The sequence below is a fragment of the Nerophis ophidion genome, linkage group LG08, assembly GCF_033978795.1.
Source record: "Nerophis ophidion isolate RoL-2023_Sa linkage group LG08, RoL_Noph_v1.0, whole genome shotgun sequence".
NCBI classification, from domain to species: domain Eukaryota; kingdom Metazoa; phylum Chordata; class Actinopteri; order Syngnathiformes; family Syngnathidae; genus Nerophis; species Nerophis ophidion.
The window spans coordinates 12,139,124-12,154,876 of NC_084618.1; the positions used below are offsets into that span (position 1 = coordinate 12,139,124).

Below are 15,753 nucleotides of genomic sequence, written 5' to 3' on the forward strand. Positions count from 1 at the left end.
ATAATCTCACTAAAACACTATTAAAACAAGCCGGTGTTTCTTTGTTTGTTGCGAAGTTTTAACACAGAGCGGTCAAGCGAACATGTTTTCTCTACGTCAACCAGCATGTTTTGGGGAAAATTGTGATATTAAGTCGGCTCTTACAGGAGACATTAGTGGATTGTGCGACCTACTCCTGCAGCTCAAAAAGGCAGCTTTGATCTTGGCTTCTCTCAGAGACACTGGCGTTCACCGCAGCAATCCGACTTTCAAGTATGACTATAATCCCACTAAAACACTTAAAACAAGCCGGTGTTTCTTTGTTGCGAAGTTTTAACACAGAGCGGTCAAGCGAACATGTTTTCTCTACGTCAACCAGCATGTTTTTGGGGAAATTGTGATATTAAGTCGGCTCTTACAGGAGACATCAGCGGATTATGCGACCTACTCCTGCAGCTCAAAAAAGCAGCTGTGATCTTGGCTCCTCTCAGAGACACTGGCGTTCACCGCAGCCATCCGACTTTCAGGTATGACTTTATAATCTCACTAAAACACTATTAAAACAAGCCGGTGTTTGTTTGTTGCGAAGCTTTAACACAGAGCGGTCAAGCGAACATGTTTCTCCACGTCAACCAGCATGTTTTTGGGGTAAATTGTGATATTAAGTCGGCTCTTACAGGAGACAGTGGATTATACGACCTACTCCTGCAGCTCAAAAAGGCAGCTGTGATCTTGGCTTCTCTCAGAGACACTGGCGTTCACTGCAGCCATCCGACTTTCAAGTATGACTATAATCTCACTAAAACACTATTAAAACAAGCCGGTGTTTCTTTGTTTGTTGCGAAGCTTTAACACAGAGCGGTCAAGCGAACATGTTTTCTCTACGTCAACCAGCATGTTTTGGGGAAAATTGTGATATTAAGTCGGCTCTTACAGGAGACATTAGTGGGGCGGCGTAGCTCGGTCGGTAGAGCGGCCGTGCCAGCAACTTGAGGGTTGCAGGTTCGATTCCCGCTTCCGCCATCCTAGTCGCTGCCGTTGTGTCCTTGGGCAAGACACTTTACCCACCTGCTCCCAGTGCCACCCACACTGGTTTAAATGTAACTTAGATAATGGGTTTCACTATGTAAAGCGCTTTGAGTCACTAGAGAAAAGCGCTATATAAATATAATTCACTTCACTTAAAACAAGCCGGTGTTTCTTTGTTTGTTGCGAAGTTTTAACACAGAGCGGTCACGCGAACATGTTTTCTCTACGTCAACCAGCATGTTTTTGGGGTAAATTGTGATATTAAGTCGGCTCTTACAGGAGACATCAGCGGATTATGCGACCTACTCCTGCAGCTCAAAAAGGCAGCTGTGATCTTGGCTCCTCTCAGAGACACTGGCGTTCACCGCAGCCATCCGACTTTCAGGTATGACTTTATAATCTCACTAAAACACTATTAAAACAAGCCGGTGTTTCTTTGTTTGTTGTGAAGCTTTAACACAGAGCGGTCAAACGAACATGTTTTCTCTACGTCAACCAGCATGTTTTGGGGGGAAATTGTGATATTAAGTCGGCTCTTACATTAGTGGATTGTGCGACCTACTCCTGCAGCTCAAAAAGGCAGCTGTGATCTTGGCTTCTCTCAGAGACACTGGCGTTCACCACAGCCATCCGACTTTCGGGTATGACTTTACAATCTCACTAAAACACTATTAAAACAATAAGCAGATAAGGGATCATCCAGAATTATCCTTGTAAATGTGTCTAATTACATCTGAATCGGTCCCACTGGAGCCGTCGCTTTTTCTTTTCTTTTTTTTTGTGCTTCACTCTAACCTTCCTCATCCACGAATCTTTCATCCTCGCTCAAATTAATGGGGAAATTGTCGCTTTCTCGGTCCAAATCGCTCTTGCTGCTGGAGGCTATGATTATAAACAATGTTCAGATGTGAGGAGCTCCACAACCTGTGACGTCACACGCACATCGTCTGCTACTTCCGGTACAGGCAAGGCTTTTTTAGTAGCGACCAAAAGTTGCGAACTTTCTCGTGGATGTTCTCTACTAAATCCTTTCAGCAAAAATATGGAAATATTGCCAAATGATCAAGTATGACACATAGAATGTTTAAATAAGAACATTTTAGTAGGCCTTTAACACACATGCGCCTCGCTGCCATTGTTGAGATGTTAGAAGTGCGACACGGTGTTTGTCCAGCAGATGGCGGCAAAGCAGCGCTTGAGCTGCGCTTGTCTTCCAGCAGCAAACTGGGACAAAGCCAACATGAATGAGAATCCTCGCTCAGTCTCCCACTCGCGGACGCTCCTCGTGGACACTTCTGTCCGTCACGGCCCCGCCCCCACCCACTCCCAAGGGTCACGCATCCCCGCTGGGGGGGCGTTGCGCGCTCCCGCTCCCGCTCGGTGGTGGCCGCGCGCGTCGTGGGTCCGGAGCGAGACGCGCGTCCACGCACAGTGGATCCACACACAGATCGAACCGGATCGCGTGTTTTGCTCGGCGTGTTTTTTTTGGTACTGTTCGTGCGTGTAAACCCCCACGCCGCACCGAGCATGTTCCCATCCCCGCCTTTGTCTCACGCGTGACCAACTTTGGCCTTAAACACGCGTGGACGCTGCCTTTATTTCAACTTTTTATTTGCTCGTTTTAATTCTTGGCTGTTTTTACGCCGCCGAGCAGGGATGTCTTCTTCTCGCGTGGATTACATCGCGCCGTGGTGGACTTACTGGCTGCACAATTTCCCCCACGTCAACCTGAGGTTGCAGCCCGTGGACAACGTCTTCCGGCCCGGGGACGACAACTACCAGCAGGTCGGTATCGATTGGGACACTACATTAGGTACGGCCACGGCTGTCCCTAATGTTTGGACTCGAAGCAAGGGGGCCAAAACATTAGGAACAGCAACATAATGAGCACCACGCCAATCAATCACTAATCAATAACTAATATGTCCCATTGCAGAAGGTTTTGGTGTACCTAATGTTGTGGCCAGTGAGGAACATTATTGATGCATAAAGTTGAGAGTACAGTAGAACTTTACTTCATTCAAACACAAACATGTCCATTTATTTTCTTATTTTTAATTGTTTTTATATTAATGAAAAGCATGTTAGCATTTTTTTTTTTGCATTTGACCCTCTTTGAACTATTCTTTTTGTATTTGTTTAATTAATATTATTTTTAAATTCATATTTAGTATTAATGTTTTATTATTTTTATTTTTAAAGAATACCGCCTCTTTGAACTATTCTTTTTGTATTTCTTTAATTAATATTATTTTTAAATACATATTTAGTATTAATGTTTTATTATTTTTATTTTTAAAGACTACCGAAACTTTAACACTATAATATAAACAAAACAGTAAAACTAATACATTGCATTTATTTTTTTAATTCCAATTTATATTTATTAGATTTTTGTCTATTTTTACTATAATTTTATATATTTATTATTATTTTTAAAAAATCCTATATATGTAAAACTTTTTTATAACATTTTATTTGTCATAAAAACCACTATGTGACACAAGGTACATCTATGCATTTATTTGTAGATTTTTATTTCATTACTCTTATATCCTCTAATATGTATCATTAATGTTTTAATATTTTTATTTTTATAAACTCTACAGAACATTTAACACTATAATATAAAAAAACAGTAAAACTAACATGATGCAGTTTTTTTTTAATTCCAATTTATATTTATTAGATTTTTCTCTATTCTTACTATAATTTTATATATTTATTATTATTTGTGAGAATTATTTAAAAAAAATCCTATATACGTAAAACTTTTTTTATAACATTTTATTTGTCATAAAAACCACTATGTGACACAAGGTAAATCTATGCATTTATTTGTGGATTTTTATTTCATTATTATTATATCATCTTTAATATGTATCATTAATAATGTTTTATTATTTTTATTTTTATAAACCCTACAGAACATTTAACACTATAATATAAAAAAACAGTAAAACTAACACAATGCATTTATTATTATTTTTTATTCCAATTTATATTTATTAGATTTTTCTCTATTCTTACTATAATTTTATATATTTATTATTATTTGTGAGGATTATTTAAAATAAAATCTTATATACGTAAAACTTTTTTATAACATTTTATTTGTCATAAAAACCACTATGTGACACAAGGTAAATCTATGCATTTATTTGTGGATTTTTATTTCATTACTATTATATCATCTTTAATATGTATCATCAATGTTTTAATATTTTTATTTTTATAAACTCTACAGAACATTTAACACTATAATATGAAAAAAACAGTAAAGCCAACACAATGCATTTATTTTTTTTATTCTAATTTATGTTTATTAGATTTTTCTCTATTCCTACTATAATTTTATATATTTATTATTATTTGTTAAAAAATCCTATATATGTAAAACTTTTTATAACATTGTATTTGTCATAAAAACCACTATGTGACACAAGGTACATCCATGCATTTATTTGTGGATTTTTATTTCATTACTATTATATCCTCTTTAATATGTATCATTAATAATGTTTTAATATTTTTATTTTTATAAACTACAGAACATTTAACACTATAATATAAAAAAAACAGTGAAACTAACACAATGCAGTGATTTTTTTTTTAATTCCAATTTATATTTATTAGATTTTTCTCTATTCTTACTATAATTTTATATATTTATTATTATTTGTGAGGATTATTTAAAATAAAATCTTATATACGTAAAAGTTTTTTATAACATTTTATTTGTCATAAAAACCACTATATGACACAACATAAATCTATGCATTTATATGTATCATTAATGTTTTAATATTTTAATTTTTATAAACTCTAAAGAAAATTTAACACTATAATATGAAAAAAAAACAGTAAAGCCAACACAATGCATTTATTTTTTTATTCTAATTTATGTTTATTAGATTTTTCTCTATTCTTACTATAACTTTATATTTTTCTTATTATTTGTGAGAATTATTAGAAAATAATCCTATACACGTAAAAAATTTTTATAACATTTTGTTCATCATTAACCGCTTTGTGTGACAAGGCAAATCTATGCATTTATTTGTGGATTTTTATTTCATTACTATCATATCTTTAATATGTATCATTAACAATGTATTATTATTTTTATTTTTATAAACTCTACAGAACATTCAACACATTTTATTTAATATACATGTAAAACTGACACATTTATATATTTTTATTCTAGTTGTGTGTATATCAGATTTTTTCTATTCTTACTCTAATTTCATATATTTTATTACTATTTCTTAGTATTATTTTGTAATTTCTGTATACGTAAAACTTTTTTATAACACTTTATTCGTCATAAAAGCCACTATGTGAGGCAAGGTAAATCTATGCATTTTTTTTGTGGATTTTCATTTCATTACTATTGTATTATCTTTAATATGTATCGTTAATAATGTTTTATTAATTTTATTTTTATAAACTACAGAACATTCAACACATCTTATTTAATATGCATGTAAAACTGACACATTACATTTATGTACTTTTTTTGTAGTTGTGTGTATATTAGATTTTTCTCTATTCTTACTCTAATTTTATATATTTTATTACTATTTCTTAGAATTATTTTTATTCTATTCCTACATACGTAAAACTTTTTATAACACTTTATTTGTCATAAAAAACACTATTTGAGGCAAGATAAATCTATGCCTTTATTTGTGGATTTTCATTTCACTACTATTATATTATCTTTAATATGTATCATTATTCATGTTTTATTAATTTAATTTTATAGACTCTACAGAACATTTAACACATTTTATTTAATATAAAAAACGCGTAAAACTGAAACATTGCATTTATATATTTGTTATTCTAGTCGTGTGTATATTTATTAGATGTTTCTCTATTCTTACTCAAATTTTATATATTCTATTACTATTTCTTAGAATTATTATTTTTTTTATTTCTATATACGTAAAACTTTTTATAACACTTTATTCGTCATAAAAACCACTATGTGAGGCAAGGTAAATCTATGCATTTATTTGTGGATTTTCATTTCACTACCATTATATTATCTTTAATATGTATCATTATTAATGTTTTATTAATTACATTTTTATAGACTTTTACAGAACATTTAACACATTTTATTTAATATAAAATCGCGTAAAACTAAAACATTACATTTATATATTTATTATTCTAGTTGTGTGTATATTTATTAGATGTTTCTCTATTCTTATGCTAATTTTATATATTTTATTATTATTTCTTAGATGATTAATTTTAAAATTCCTATATACGTAAAACTTTTCTAAAACACTAGAATTGTCACAAAACCACTATGTGAGGCAAGGTAAATCTATGCATGTATTTGTGGATTTTTGTTTCATTACTATTATATTATCTTTTATGTATCAATAATGTTTTATTAATTTAATTTTTATAGACTCTACAGAACACTTAACACATTTCATTTAATATAAAATCACGTAAAACTGACTTATTGCATTTATATATTTTTCATTCTAGTTGTGTGTATATTTATTAGATGTTTCTCTATTCTTATGCTAATTTTATATATTTTGTTATTATTTCTTAGATTTTTTATTTTTTATTCCTGTATACATAAAACTTTTTTATAACACTTTATTTGTCATAAAATCCACTGTTACGCAAGGTAAACATATGCATTTATGTGTGGATTTTTATTTATTATATTATTTTTAACATGAATCATTAATAATCTTTTATTAATTTTATGTTAGTAGCTTGTACAGAACATTTAACACATTTCATTTAATATAAAAACCAGATAAAACCGACACATTGCATTTATATATTTTTTATTGTAGTTGCTTATATATTAGATTTCTCCCTATTCTTACTCTAATTTTATTATTATTCATTAAAATGTTTCCTGTTTTTTTTTTTTATTCCTACATACTTAAAACATACAGAACATTTATTTGAAGACTTTATTTGTCATAAAAAACACCATGTGACACAAGCTAAATCTATGGATTTGTTTGTGGATTTTTATATAATTACTATTATTTTAATAAGTATCATAAGTATTTTTTTTATTTTAGTAGCTTATACAAAACTAAACACTTTTTATTCAATATAAAAAACAGTTAAAACTATGTGACACAATGCATTTATATTTTTTTACCCTAGTTGTGCGTATATTTATTAGATTTCTTTTCTGTTGTTACTTCAATCTCATATATTTTATCAATATTTGTTGCAAAATATTCCAATTCTTATTTTTATGTAGTATACAGAACTTTTTTTACGCTTTATTCCGTTGAGAAAACCACTTACTACTATGAGGAAAATCAATGCTTTTATTTGTGGATTTCTATTTCATTACTGTTATATTATTTGTAAGATGTATCATTATTCATGTTTTATTTTTGTTTTATTTTAGAATTTAACAATTTTCATTTAATATAAAAAACACGAAAAACTGAGACAATGCATTTATATTTTATTGTACTTGCGTGTATATTTATTATATGTTTGTCTATTTTTATTCAAATTTTATATACATTTTTTTATTAGTTTCTTTTTTTATTCTTGTATACATAAAGTATACAGAACTTTGTTTTGAATACACTTTATTCGTATTAAAAACCACTTTGCGACGCAAGGTAAATGGATTTATTTGTGTATTTTTATTTAATTACTATTATAGTATTTTTAATATTTTTAATTGATATTTTATTTTAGTTTTATTTTAGTAGCTTGTACAAAACATTGAACACTTTTATTCGATATAAAAAACACTTAAAACTATGTGACACAAAGCTTTTATATTTATTTAGTAGTGCGTATATTTATTAGATTTGTTTTCCCTGTTGTTACTCCAATTTCATGTATTTCATTAATATTATAATTTTTCAGATGTTTTTTCATTGTTATTTTTATAAAGTATACAGAACTTTTTTTTATAATACTTTATGCTTTATTAAAAAAAACACTATGTGGCACAAGGTAAATTTATGGATTTATTTGTGAATTTTTATCTAATTACTATTATATTTTTTTAATATTTATCATTAATAATCTTTTATTTTAGTTTTCTAAGATTTTTTTATTTTAGTAGCTTGTACAAAACATTTTAACACTTTTTATTCAATAAAAAAAACACTTTGTGACAACGCATTTATATTTATTTAGTTGTGCGTATATTTGTTGAATTTTTTCCTGTTTCTCCAATTTCATATATTTTATTAATATGTATTATAATTTTTCAGATGTTTTTTTTTTTTCATTCTTATTTTTCAAATGTATACCGAACTTTTTTTACACCTGATTCTGTTGTGAAAACCACTTAGAACTAAGCAACACAAGGTATATTAATGCATTTATTTGTGCATTTTTATTGTATTACTATTACATTATTTATATGTAAATATGTATTTATTTATATTAGTATTTTTATTATTTTTTAATATGTATTAATAATATTTTTAACAAAATCATTTTAGTAGAGTATACAGAACCATGTGACACAATGCATTTACATTTATTTTCTAGTTGTGTGGATATTAATAATAATAATAATACATTTAATTTATAAAACACTTTACATTAGTCAATCTCAAAGTGCTACAAAGTTCAAAAGGATACAAGAGTAGTTAAAAACACATAAAACATCTCAAAAATAAAATAAAATAATTTGATAATTTTATATATACATTTATGTATTTTATCAGTATTTGTTAAAATTATTATTAATTTTTTTTTAAACAAATATTTCTGCATTTGCCTAGAGCACCGTGTGTAATCCTTGCCTAACGTTACAATTCAAACAAATGTTTCCTATATTATCCGCATGTGTACTATTATCCTGGAATGTCTCTAAATGGCCCGAATAAAACCACCGATGTCCGACTTAATTGGCCGATAACGAGGCCTGTAATTAACGACACGTACAATATCATCTATACAGTGCGACGTGTTGTAAAGTGCATGTGACCGCCATTTGTCAGCGTATTGTTTCGTTTCCACCACTGCGAATCCGGTGTGCGCTGACCTAATGGCTCATCATTTCATTAGGAGGAGGAGTCACGTGACCGACTGGAGCACTCCTGATTGGCCGGCGGAGTTGTTGTGCGCACCGAAATCCTTGAATGGAATGGAATGTGTGTGTGTGTGTGTGTGTGTGTGTGTGTGTGTGTGTGTGTGTGTGTGTGTGTGTGTGTGTGTGTGTGTGTGTGTGTGTGTGTGTTTTCTGGCAATGCTGACTTAATGGGGACATCCTCTCTGTTTACACACTTTAGGGGACTTCTGACGGTATGGGGACACAACAACAGGTCCTTTTTAAATGATAGTCAGATCCATTCTGAAGATGCTTAAGTGATTTTTAAGATTTGGTCAGTAAAACATGTTTACTGGTTAGTTTGACTGGAAGATATTTGCACATTTTCCCTTTTTTTTAAAACTGGTCCTCAGTAGTCACGTACAAATTTGTGTGAAGTATGCAAAACAATTTAAATTTGGTCCCCATGAACCATGTTAACTCTTTTTCCCCAGGGTCCCCAGTAAGAATGATCCGCACATTACTTCATCAATCCAGAGATTTAAAGACGTGTATAAGCTAACTGGGCAGTGGCCATTTTACCTCTTTTTTTTTATGCCTCCACAAGTCATGAACAACAACTTGGTCCACATTCCAAATGATAACCTGTGTGTGTGTGTGTGTGTGTGTGTGTGTGTGTGTGTGGGGCCATTTTACCTAATTTTATTTATGCCTCCACAACCTGTTGAAAGGGTGGTCCCCACAATTACAGAACAACAACTTGGTACTCATTCCAAATAATAACCTGTGTGTGTGTGTGTGTGTGTGTGTGTGTGTGTGTGTGTGTGTGTGTGTGTGTGTGTGTGTGTGTGGGTGGGTGGGTGGGTGGGTGGGTGTGTGTGTGTGTGTGTGTGTGGCCATTTTACCTAATTTTATTTATGCCTCCACAACCTGTTGAAAGGGTGGTCCCCACAATTACAGAACAACAACTTGGTACTCATTCCAAATAATAACCTGTGTGTGTGTGTGTGTGTGTGTGTGTGGGTGTGTGTGTGGGTGGGTGGGTGTGTGTGAGTGTGTGTGTGTGTGTGTGTGTGTGTGTGTGTGTGTGTGTGTGTGTGTGTGTGTGTGTGTGTGTGTGTGTGGCCATTTTACCTAATTTTATTTATGCCTCCACAACCTGTTGAAAGGGTGGTCCCCACAATTACAGAACAACAACTTGGTACTCATTCCAAATAATAACCTGTGTGTGTGTGTGTGTGTGTGTGTGTTTGTTTGTTTGTTTGTGTGTGTGTGTGTGGCCATTTTAGCTAAATTTTTTTATGCATCCACAACCTGTTGAAAGGGTGGTCCCCACAAGTTATGAACAACAACTTGGTCCCCATTCCAAATAATAACCTGTGTCTGTGTGTGTGTGTGTGTGTGTGTGTGTATGTGTGTGTGTGTGTGTGTGTGTGTGTGTGTGTTTTCTTGTATTTTTATCTTTCTTGAGACATCAACATATGAGGATAATAACCTGTGTGTGTGTGGCCATTTTACCTAATTTTATTTATGCCCCCACAACCTGTTGAAAGGGTGGTCCCCACAATTACAGATCGAAAACTTGGTCCCCATTCCAAATAATAACCTGTGTGTGTGTGTGTGTGTGTGTGTGTGTGTGTGTGTGTGTGTGTGTGTGTGTTTGTGTGTTGGGGAAAAGGGACATCACGTGGAGGTCAGCAGGTTGGAACTCATCTGACTTCCCTTTCCTGCGTCCATATGGGGCAGTTGTACCTAATCTTGTGTCCCGTCAGGGAAAAATATCTTCTTAGCTCGAGTTGCGATAATGCCAACAACACGCACGTTTGACGGTTTGCAATGGGTCGAAGTGGTGACTTAAGAATACGGAATTAGATTTCGAACTTCCATAGAAGACGGCGATAAATGTTTGACGAGCGTCGGAAAACACGGCTAGGACGTTAAAGCCGGCGCTTTCCTTCTTTTGCCGACTTGTCGATCGTAACAGAATTGTATTATTTACCAGGCAGGAAGCTAGTCGGTTTACTCCAAAGCAAAACATTCTTATTTTCCTAATTTTGAATGAGGGAGTAGCTTGCTAGCTAGCTAACAAATAACGTTCTTATTGTTGAGCTTTGCTAGCGGTAAAGTTGTATGTTATTATGCGAAAAGAACACATTTTTTGGGGAAAATATCTTGAATAAGGCGGGGTTTTATTCATTTTTAGTTTCACTCGCATCAGCCTTCATGAACCAGGAAAGTTGCTAACAAGCTAATAATTGTTAGCTTTTTTTTCTCACTTTCATACAGTTAAGGCACGGTAGAAGTACATTTATATCTTAACTGGATGAGGCAATTAGCTTCCGGCCATTAGTTTCCTGCTATCAGTTCCTGGGTATTAGCTTCTGACTGTTAGCTTCCGGCTATTAGATTCTACCTATTAGCTTCTGGTGATTAGCTTGTGGTTACTAGCTTCCGGCTATTAGCTTCTAGCTATCAGTTTACAGCTGTTAGCTTCTGTTTAATAGCTTCTGGCTATTAGCTTCTGATAGTGGAATAGTTGAAAATGGATGAAAAGAGGAAAAGGAGTAGTCAAACAAAAAAGTTTGGAAAGAAGGTTACAAAAAAAAACAAAAAAGGGAATTCCTGGAAATGTGTTAGACGTGGAAACATGTTATTTTAAATGTATAGGACACCTTTTTGAAACCAAGAGCTACTTCTTGGGTACTGATTAATGCAAAGGGCTTCCAGTTTGATACACACTTGAATAAATTGCCAGAAATAGCCAATTTGCTCAATTTACCTTTAATAAATAAATCTATATATATATATATATATAAAAATGTCATTCCGTCGTACAATTTTTTTCGTTTTACGGAAGGTTTTTTTGTAGAGAATAATTGATGAAAAAACACTTAATTGAAGGGTTTAAAAAATGAGAAAACAGGAAAAAAATGAAAATAACATTTTGAAACATAACATTTCGACTCTTTAACATTCAAAATTCCTCTGAAAAAAAAGAAGAGAAAAACTAGCTAATTTAAATCTTTTTAAAATAATTTTAAGAATAATTTATGGAACATCATTACTAAATTTTCCTGATTAGGATTAATTTTACAATTTTAATGACATGTTTTAAATAGGTTAAAATCCAATCTGCACTTTGTTAGAATATATAACAAATTGGACCAAGCTATATTTCTAACAAATACAAATCATTATTTCTTCTAGATTTTCCAGAACAAAAATTTTAAAAGAAATTCAAAATACTTTGAAATAAAGATTCTAAAGATTTTCTAGATTTGCCAGAATTTTTTGGGGGGGAATTTTAATCAAAATAAGTTGGAAGAAATGTTCACAAATATTCTTCCTGGAAAAAACAGAAGCTAAAATTAAGACTTAATTAAATTGTATTTATTATTCTTTACAATAAAAAAAAATACTTGAACATTGATTTAAATTGTCAGGAAAGAAGAGGAAGGAATTTAAAAGGTAAAAAGGTATATGTGTTTAAAAATCCTAAAATCATTTTTAAGGTTGTATTTTTTCTCTAAAATTGTCTTTCTGAAAGTTATAAGAAGCAAAGTGAAAAAATAAATTAATTTATTTAAACAAGTGAAGACCAAGTCTTTTAAATATTTTCTTGGATTTTCCAATTCTGTTTGAGTTTTGTCTCTCTTAGAATTAAAAATGTCGAGCAAAGCGAGACCAGCTTGCTAGTAAATAAATACAATTTAAAAAATAGAGGCAGCTCACTGGTAAGTGCTGCTATTTGAGCTATTTTTAGAACAGGCCAGCGGGCGACTCATCTGGTCCTTACGGGCACCGCGTTGGTGACTCCTGGTCTAGGATGAGTTAAGGGTTGAATAGTTTGAATCGGTTGAAAAATGTGGGGGTTGAGCAATATGAAAAAATGTCCCATTCATTTCAATGGGAACTTCCTGGAAATTTGGGAATTTTGGGGAAAAGCGGGATTTTTGGGGGGGGGGGAAATGATAATGAGCTGAATTGGTTGGATGGGGAGTATGGGGTATCGGACTGTCTTATTGTGGCGGTCTGCTCCCTGTATGATCAGTGTCAGAGCTTGGTCCGCATTGCTGGCAGTAAGTCGAACACATTTCCAGTGAGGGTTGGACTCCGCCAAGGCTGTCCTTTGTCACCGATTCTGTTCATAACTTTTATGGACAGAATTTCTAGGCGCAGTCAAGGCGTTGAGGGGTTCCGGTTTGGTGACCACGGGATTAGGTCTCTGCTTTTTGCAGATGATGTAGTCCTGATGGCTTCATCTGGCCGGGATCTTCAGCTCTCATTGGATCGGTTCGCAGCCGAGTGTGAAGCGACCGGAATGAGAATCAGCACTTCCAAATCCGAGTCCATGGTTCTCGCCCGGAAAAGGGTGGAGTGCCATCTCCGGGTTGGGGAGGAGACCCTGCCCCAAGTGGAGGAGTTCAAGTACCTAGGAGTCTTGTTCACGAGTGGGGGAAGAGTGGATCGTGAGATCGACAGGCGGATCGGTGCGGCGTCTTCAGTAATGCGGACGTTGTATCGATCCGTTGTGGTGAAGAAGGAGCTGAGCCGGAAGGCAAAGCTCTCAATTTACCGGTCGATCTACGTTCCCATCCTCACCTGTGGTCATGAGCTTTGGGTCATGACCGAAAGGATAAGATCACGGGTACAAGCGGCCCAAATGAGTTTCCTCCGCCGGGTGGCGGGGCTCTCCCTTAGAGATAGGGGGAGAAGCTTAACGTAAAGCCGCTGCTCCTCCACATCGAGAGGAGCCAGATGAGGTGGTTCGGGCATCTGGTCAGGATGCCACCCGAACGCCTCCCTAGGGAGGTGTTTAGGGCACGTCCAGGTGGTAGGAGGCCACGGGGAAGACCCAGGACACGTTGGGAAGACTATGTCTCCCGGCTGGGCTGGAAACGCCTCGGGATCCCCCGGGAAGAGCTAGACGAAGTGGCTGGAGAGAGGGAAGTCTGGCCTTCCCTGCTTAGGCTGCTGCCCCCGCGACCTGACCTCGGATAAGCGGAAGATGATGGATGGATGGTTGGATGTTGGAATCGTTTAAATCGGTCAAGAGATGTTGAAGCTTCGGTGGAGGTTGAGTTTCGACCTATTTTGATACAGTTTCTGTGATCCGGATAAAGATGCTAAATGCTAACGTGTTTGCATGCAAGCTATCTGTTGTTATGGTTTGAGGAGGCGACGGGGAGCAAAACAAGGCGCACCCCCTTCAACTCCCGGCGGCAAAATCTAGAATAAAGAAGTCTACTCTTCCTTGGATACGAGGGCTGTGGCAGGGGGGGTTGGGTTTGTCCTTCTGTTCGAATCTCCCGAGGGCTGGGTTTGGGTTTTGTGCTCCCTGGAGAAGGAGAGGTATCTTTCTTCTTAATTCCAGAAAGATAGCTGTAAATATAGCCCAACGTTTGAAGATTTAAAGGATGTTGTCGTTGAAGCTCCTACTTCCTTCCAGTTCCTACCACCACCCCCCCCCTCCCGCACCTCCGTTACTCGAGTGTGTCTCGTTTACTGGGACTTAATGGCATCCCAGCTGGGAGCGCGGCCCGGCCCAGTCGAGCGCACTGTGCCGGAAAGACCCCTCGGTTCCCCCCAGGCGAGGAGTGGAGCGTCACAAAGGGTGACAAGGAGTGGGACTGATGATGGTAGGGACTGGGAGGGGGGTGGTAGCCTTGTAAGGACGCCAGTTAGAGTGCATTAGTAGTGGAAGGTTTATCTTCTAGGCCAGGGGTAGGGAACCTATGGCTCTAGAACCAGATGTGGCTCTTTTGATGACTGCATCTGGCTCTCAGATGAATCTTAGCTGACATTGCTTAACACCAAAATTACGAATAATTTCGCTGGTAATCATAGGGCTAAAAATAAAGATCCATCCATCCGTTTTCTACCGCACCTGTTCAAGAAGTCGCATTAATGGTATAAAGTATTTTATGTCACGATGAAGGGGGGGGGGTTGCAGCTTGCTGCAGGGTCGTTCCCCCAGGAAGGCAGACGGACTACTCGGGACATGGCATTTAGGTAAAAACATGATTTAATTTCAACTAAAAAAAGATACAAACAAAAATCCCTCACAGCGGAGGCACAACTTGGGCTAAGGAACCAAGCTAACGCATAAACAGACTATGAACATAAACCAAACTTAAGCACGAAACTATGGCAAGGCATGAAACAAGTCAGCACAGAGCAAGAAAAGATCACATTGACGCCAGGGGCGACTGACTGGCAAAGACGGGCTTAAATACTGCCTCTGATTAGTGCTCAGAAAGCAGGTGAGCGGGCATTTTGTCCACCAGAGAAAGGTGGACATAATGAGTAACCAAGGAAACCAGACAAAGGAGTGGGAAAAAAAACAGGAACTTAAAGAGTCCAAAGGACAAACAGCACATGGCCAAACAAAAACATGATTTAATTTAGACTAAAAAAAGATATAAACAAAAATCCCTCACGGCGGAGGCACAACTTGGGCTAAGGAACCAAGCTAACGCATAAACAGACTATGAACATAAACCAAACTTAAGCACGAAGCTATGGCAAGGCATGAAACAAGTCAGCACAGAGCAAGACAAGATCACATTGACGCCAGGGGCGACTGACTGGCAAAGACGGGCTTAAATACTGCCTCTGATTAGTGCTCGGGAAGCAGGTGAGCGGGCATTTTGTCCACCAGAGACAGGTGGACAAAATGAGTAACCAAGGAAACCAGACAAAGGAGTGGAAAA

General features: G+C 35.3%; 1 protein-coding gene across 5 annotated transcripts in view; it reads left to right on the top strand.

The window, feature by feature from the left end:
- The first annotated feature begins 2,269 nt into the window (after positions 1 to 2,269).
- ttyh2 (tweety family member 2) overlaps positions 2,270 to 15,753 on the top strand; it is a 132,258-nt gene continuing 118,774 nt past the window's right edge. For 3 of the 5 annotated variants that reach the window (XM_061907686.1, XM_061907690.1, XM_061907687.1), the window contains exon 1: positions 2,271 to 2,793. In XM_061907686.1, coding sequence (XP_061763670.1) covers positions 2,665 to 2,793 — 129 coding nt within the window. In that variant the 5' untranslated portion in view covers positions 2,271 to 2,664. Of the gene's footprint in view, positions 2,794 to 15,753 lie in introns of all 5 variants that reach the window. The other 2 variants (XM_061907689.1, XM_061907691.1) reach the window with 2 other exon arrangements.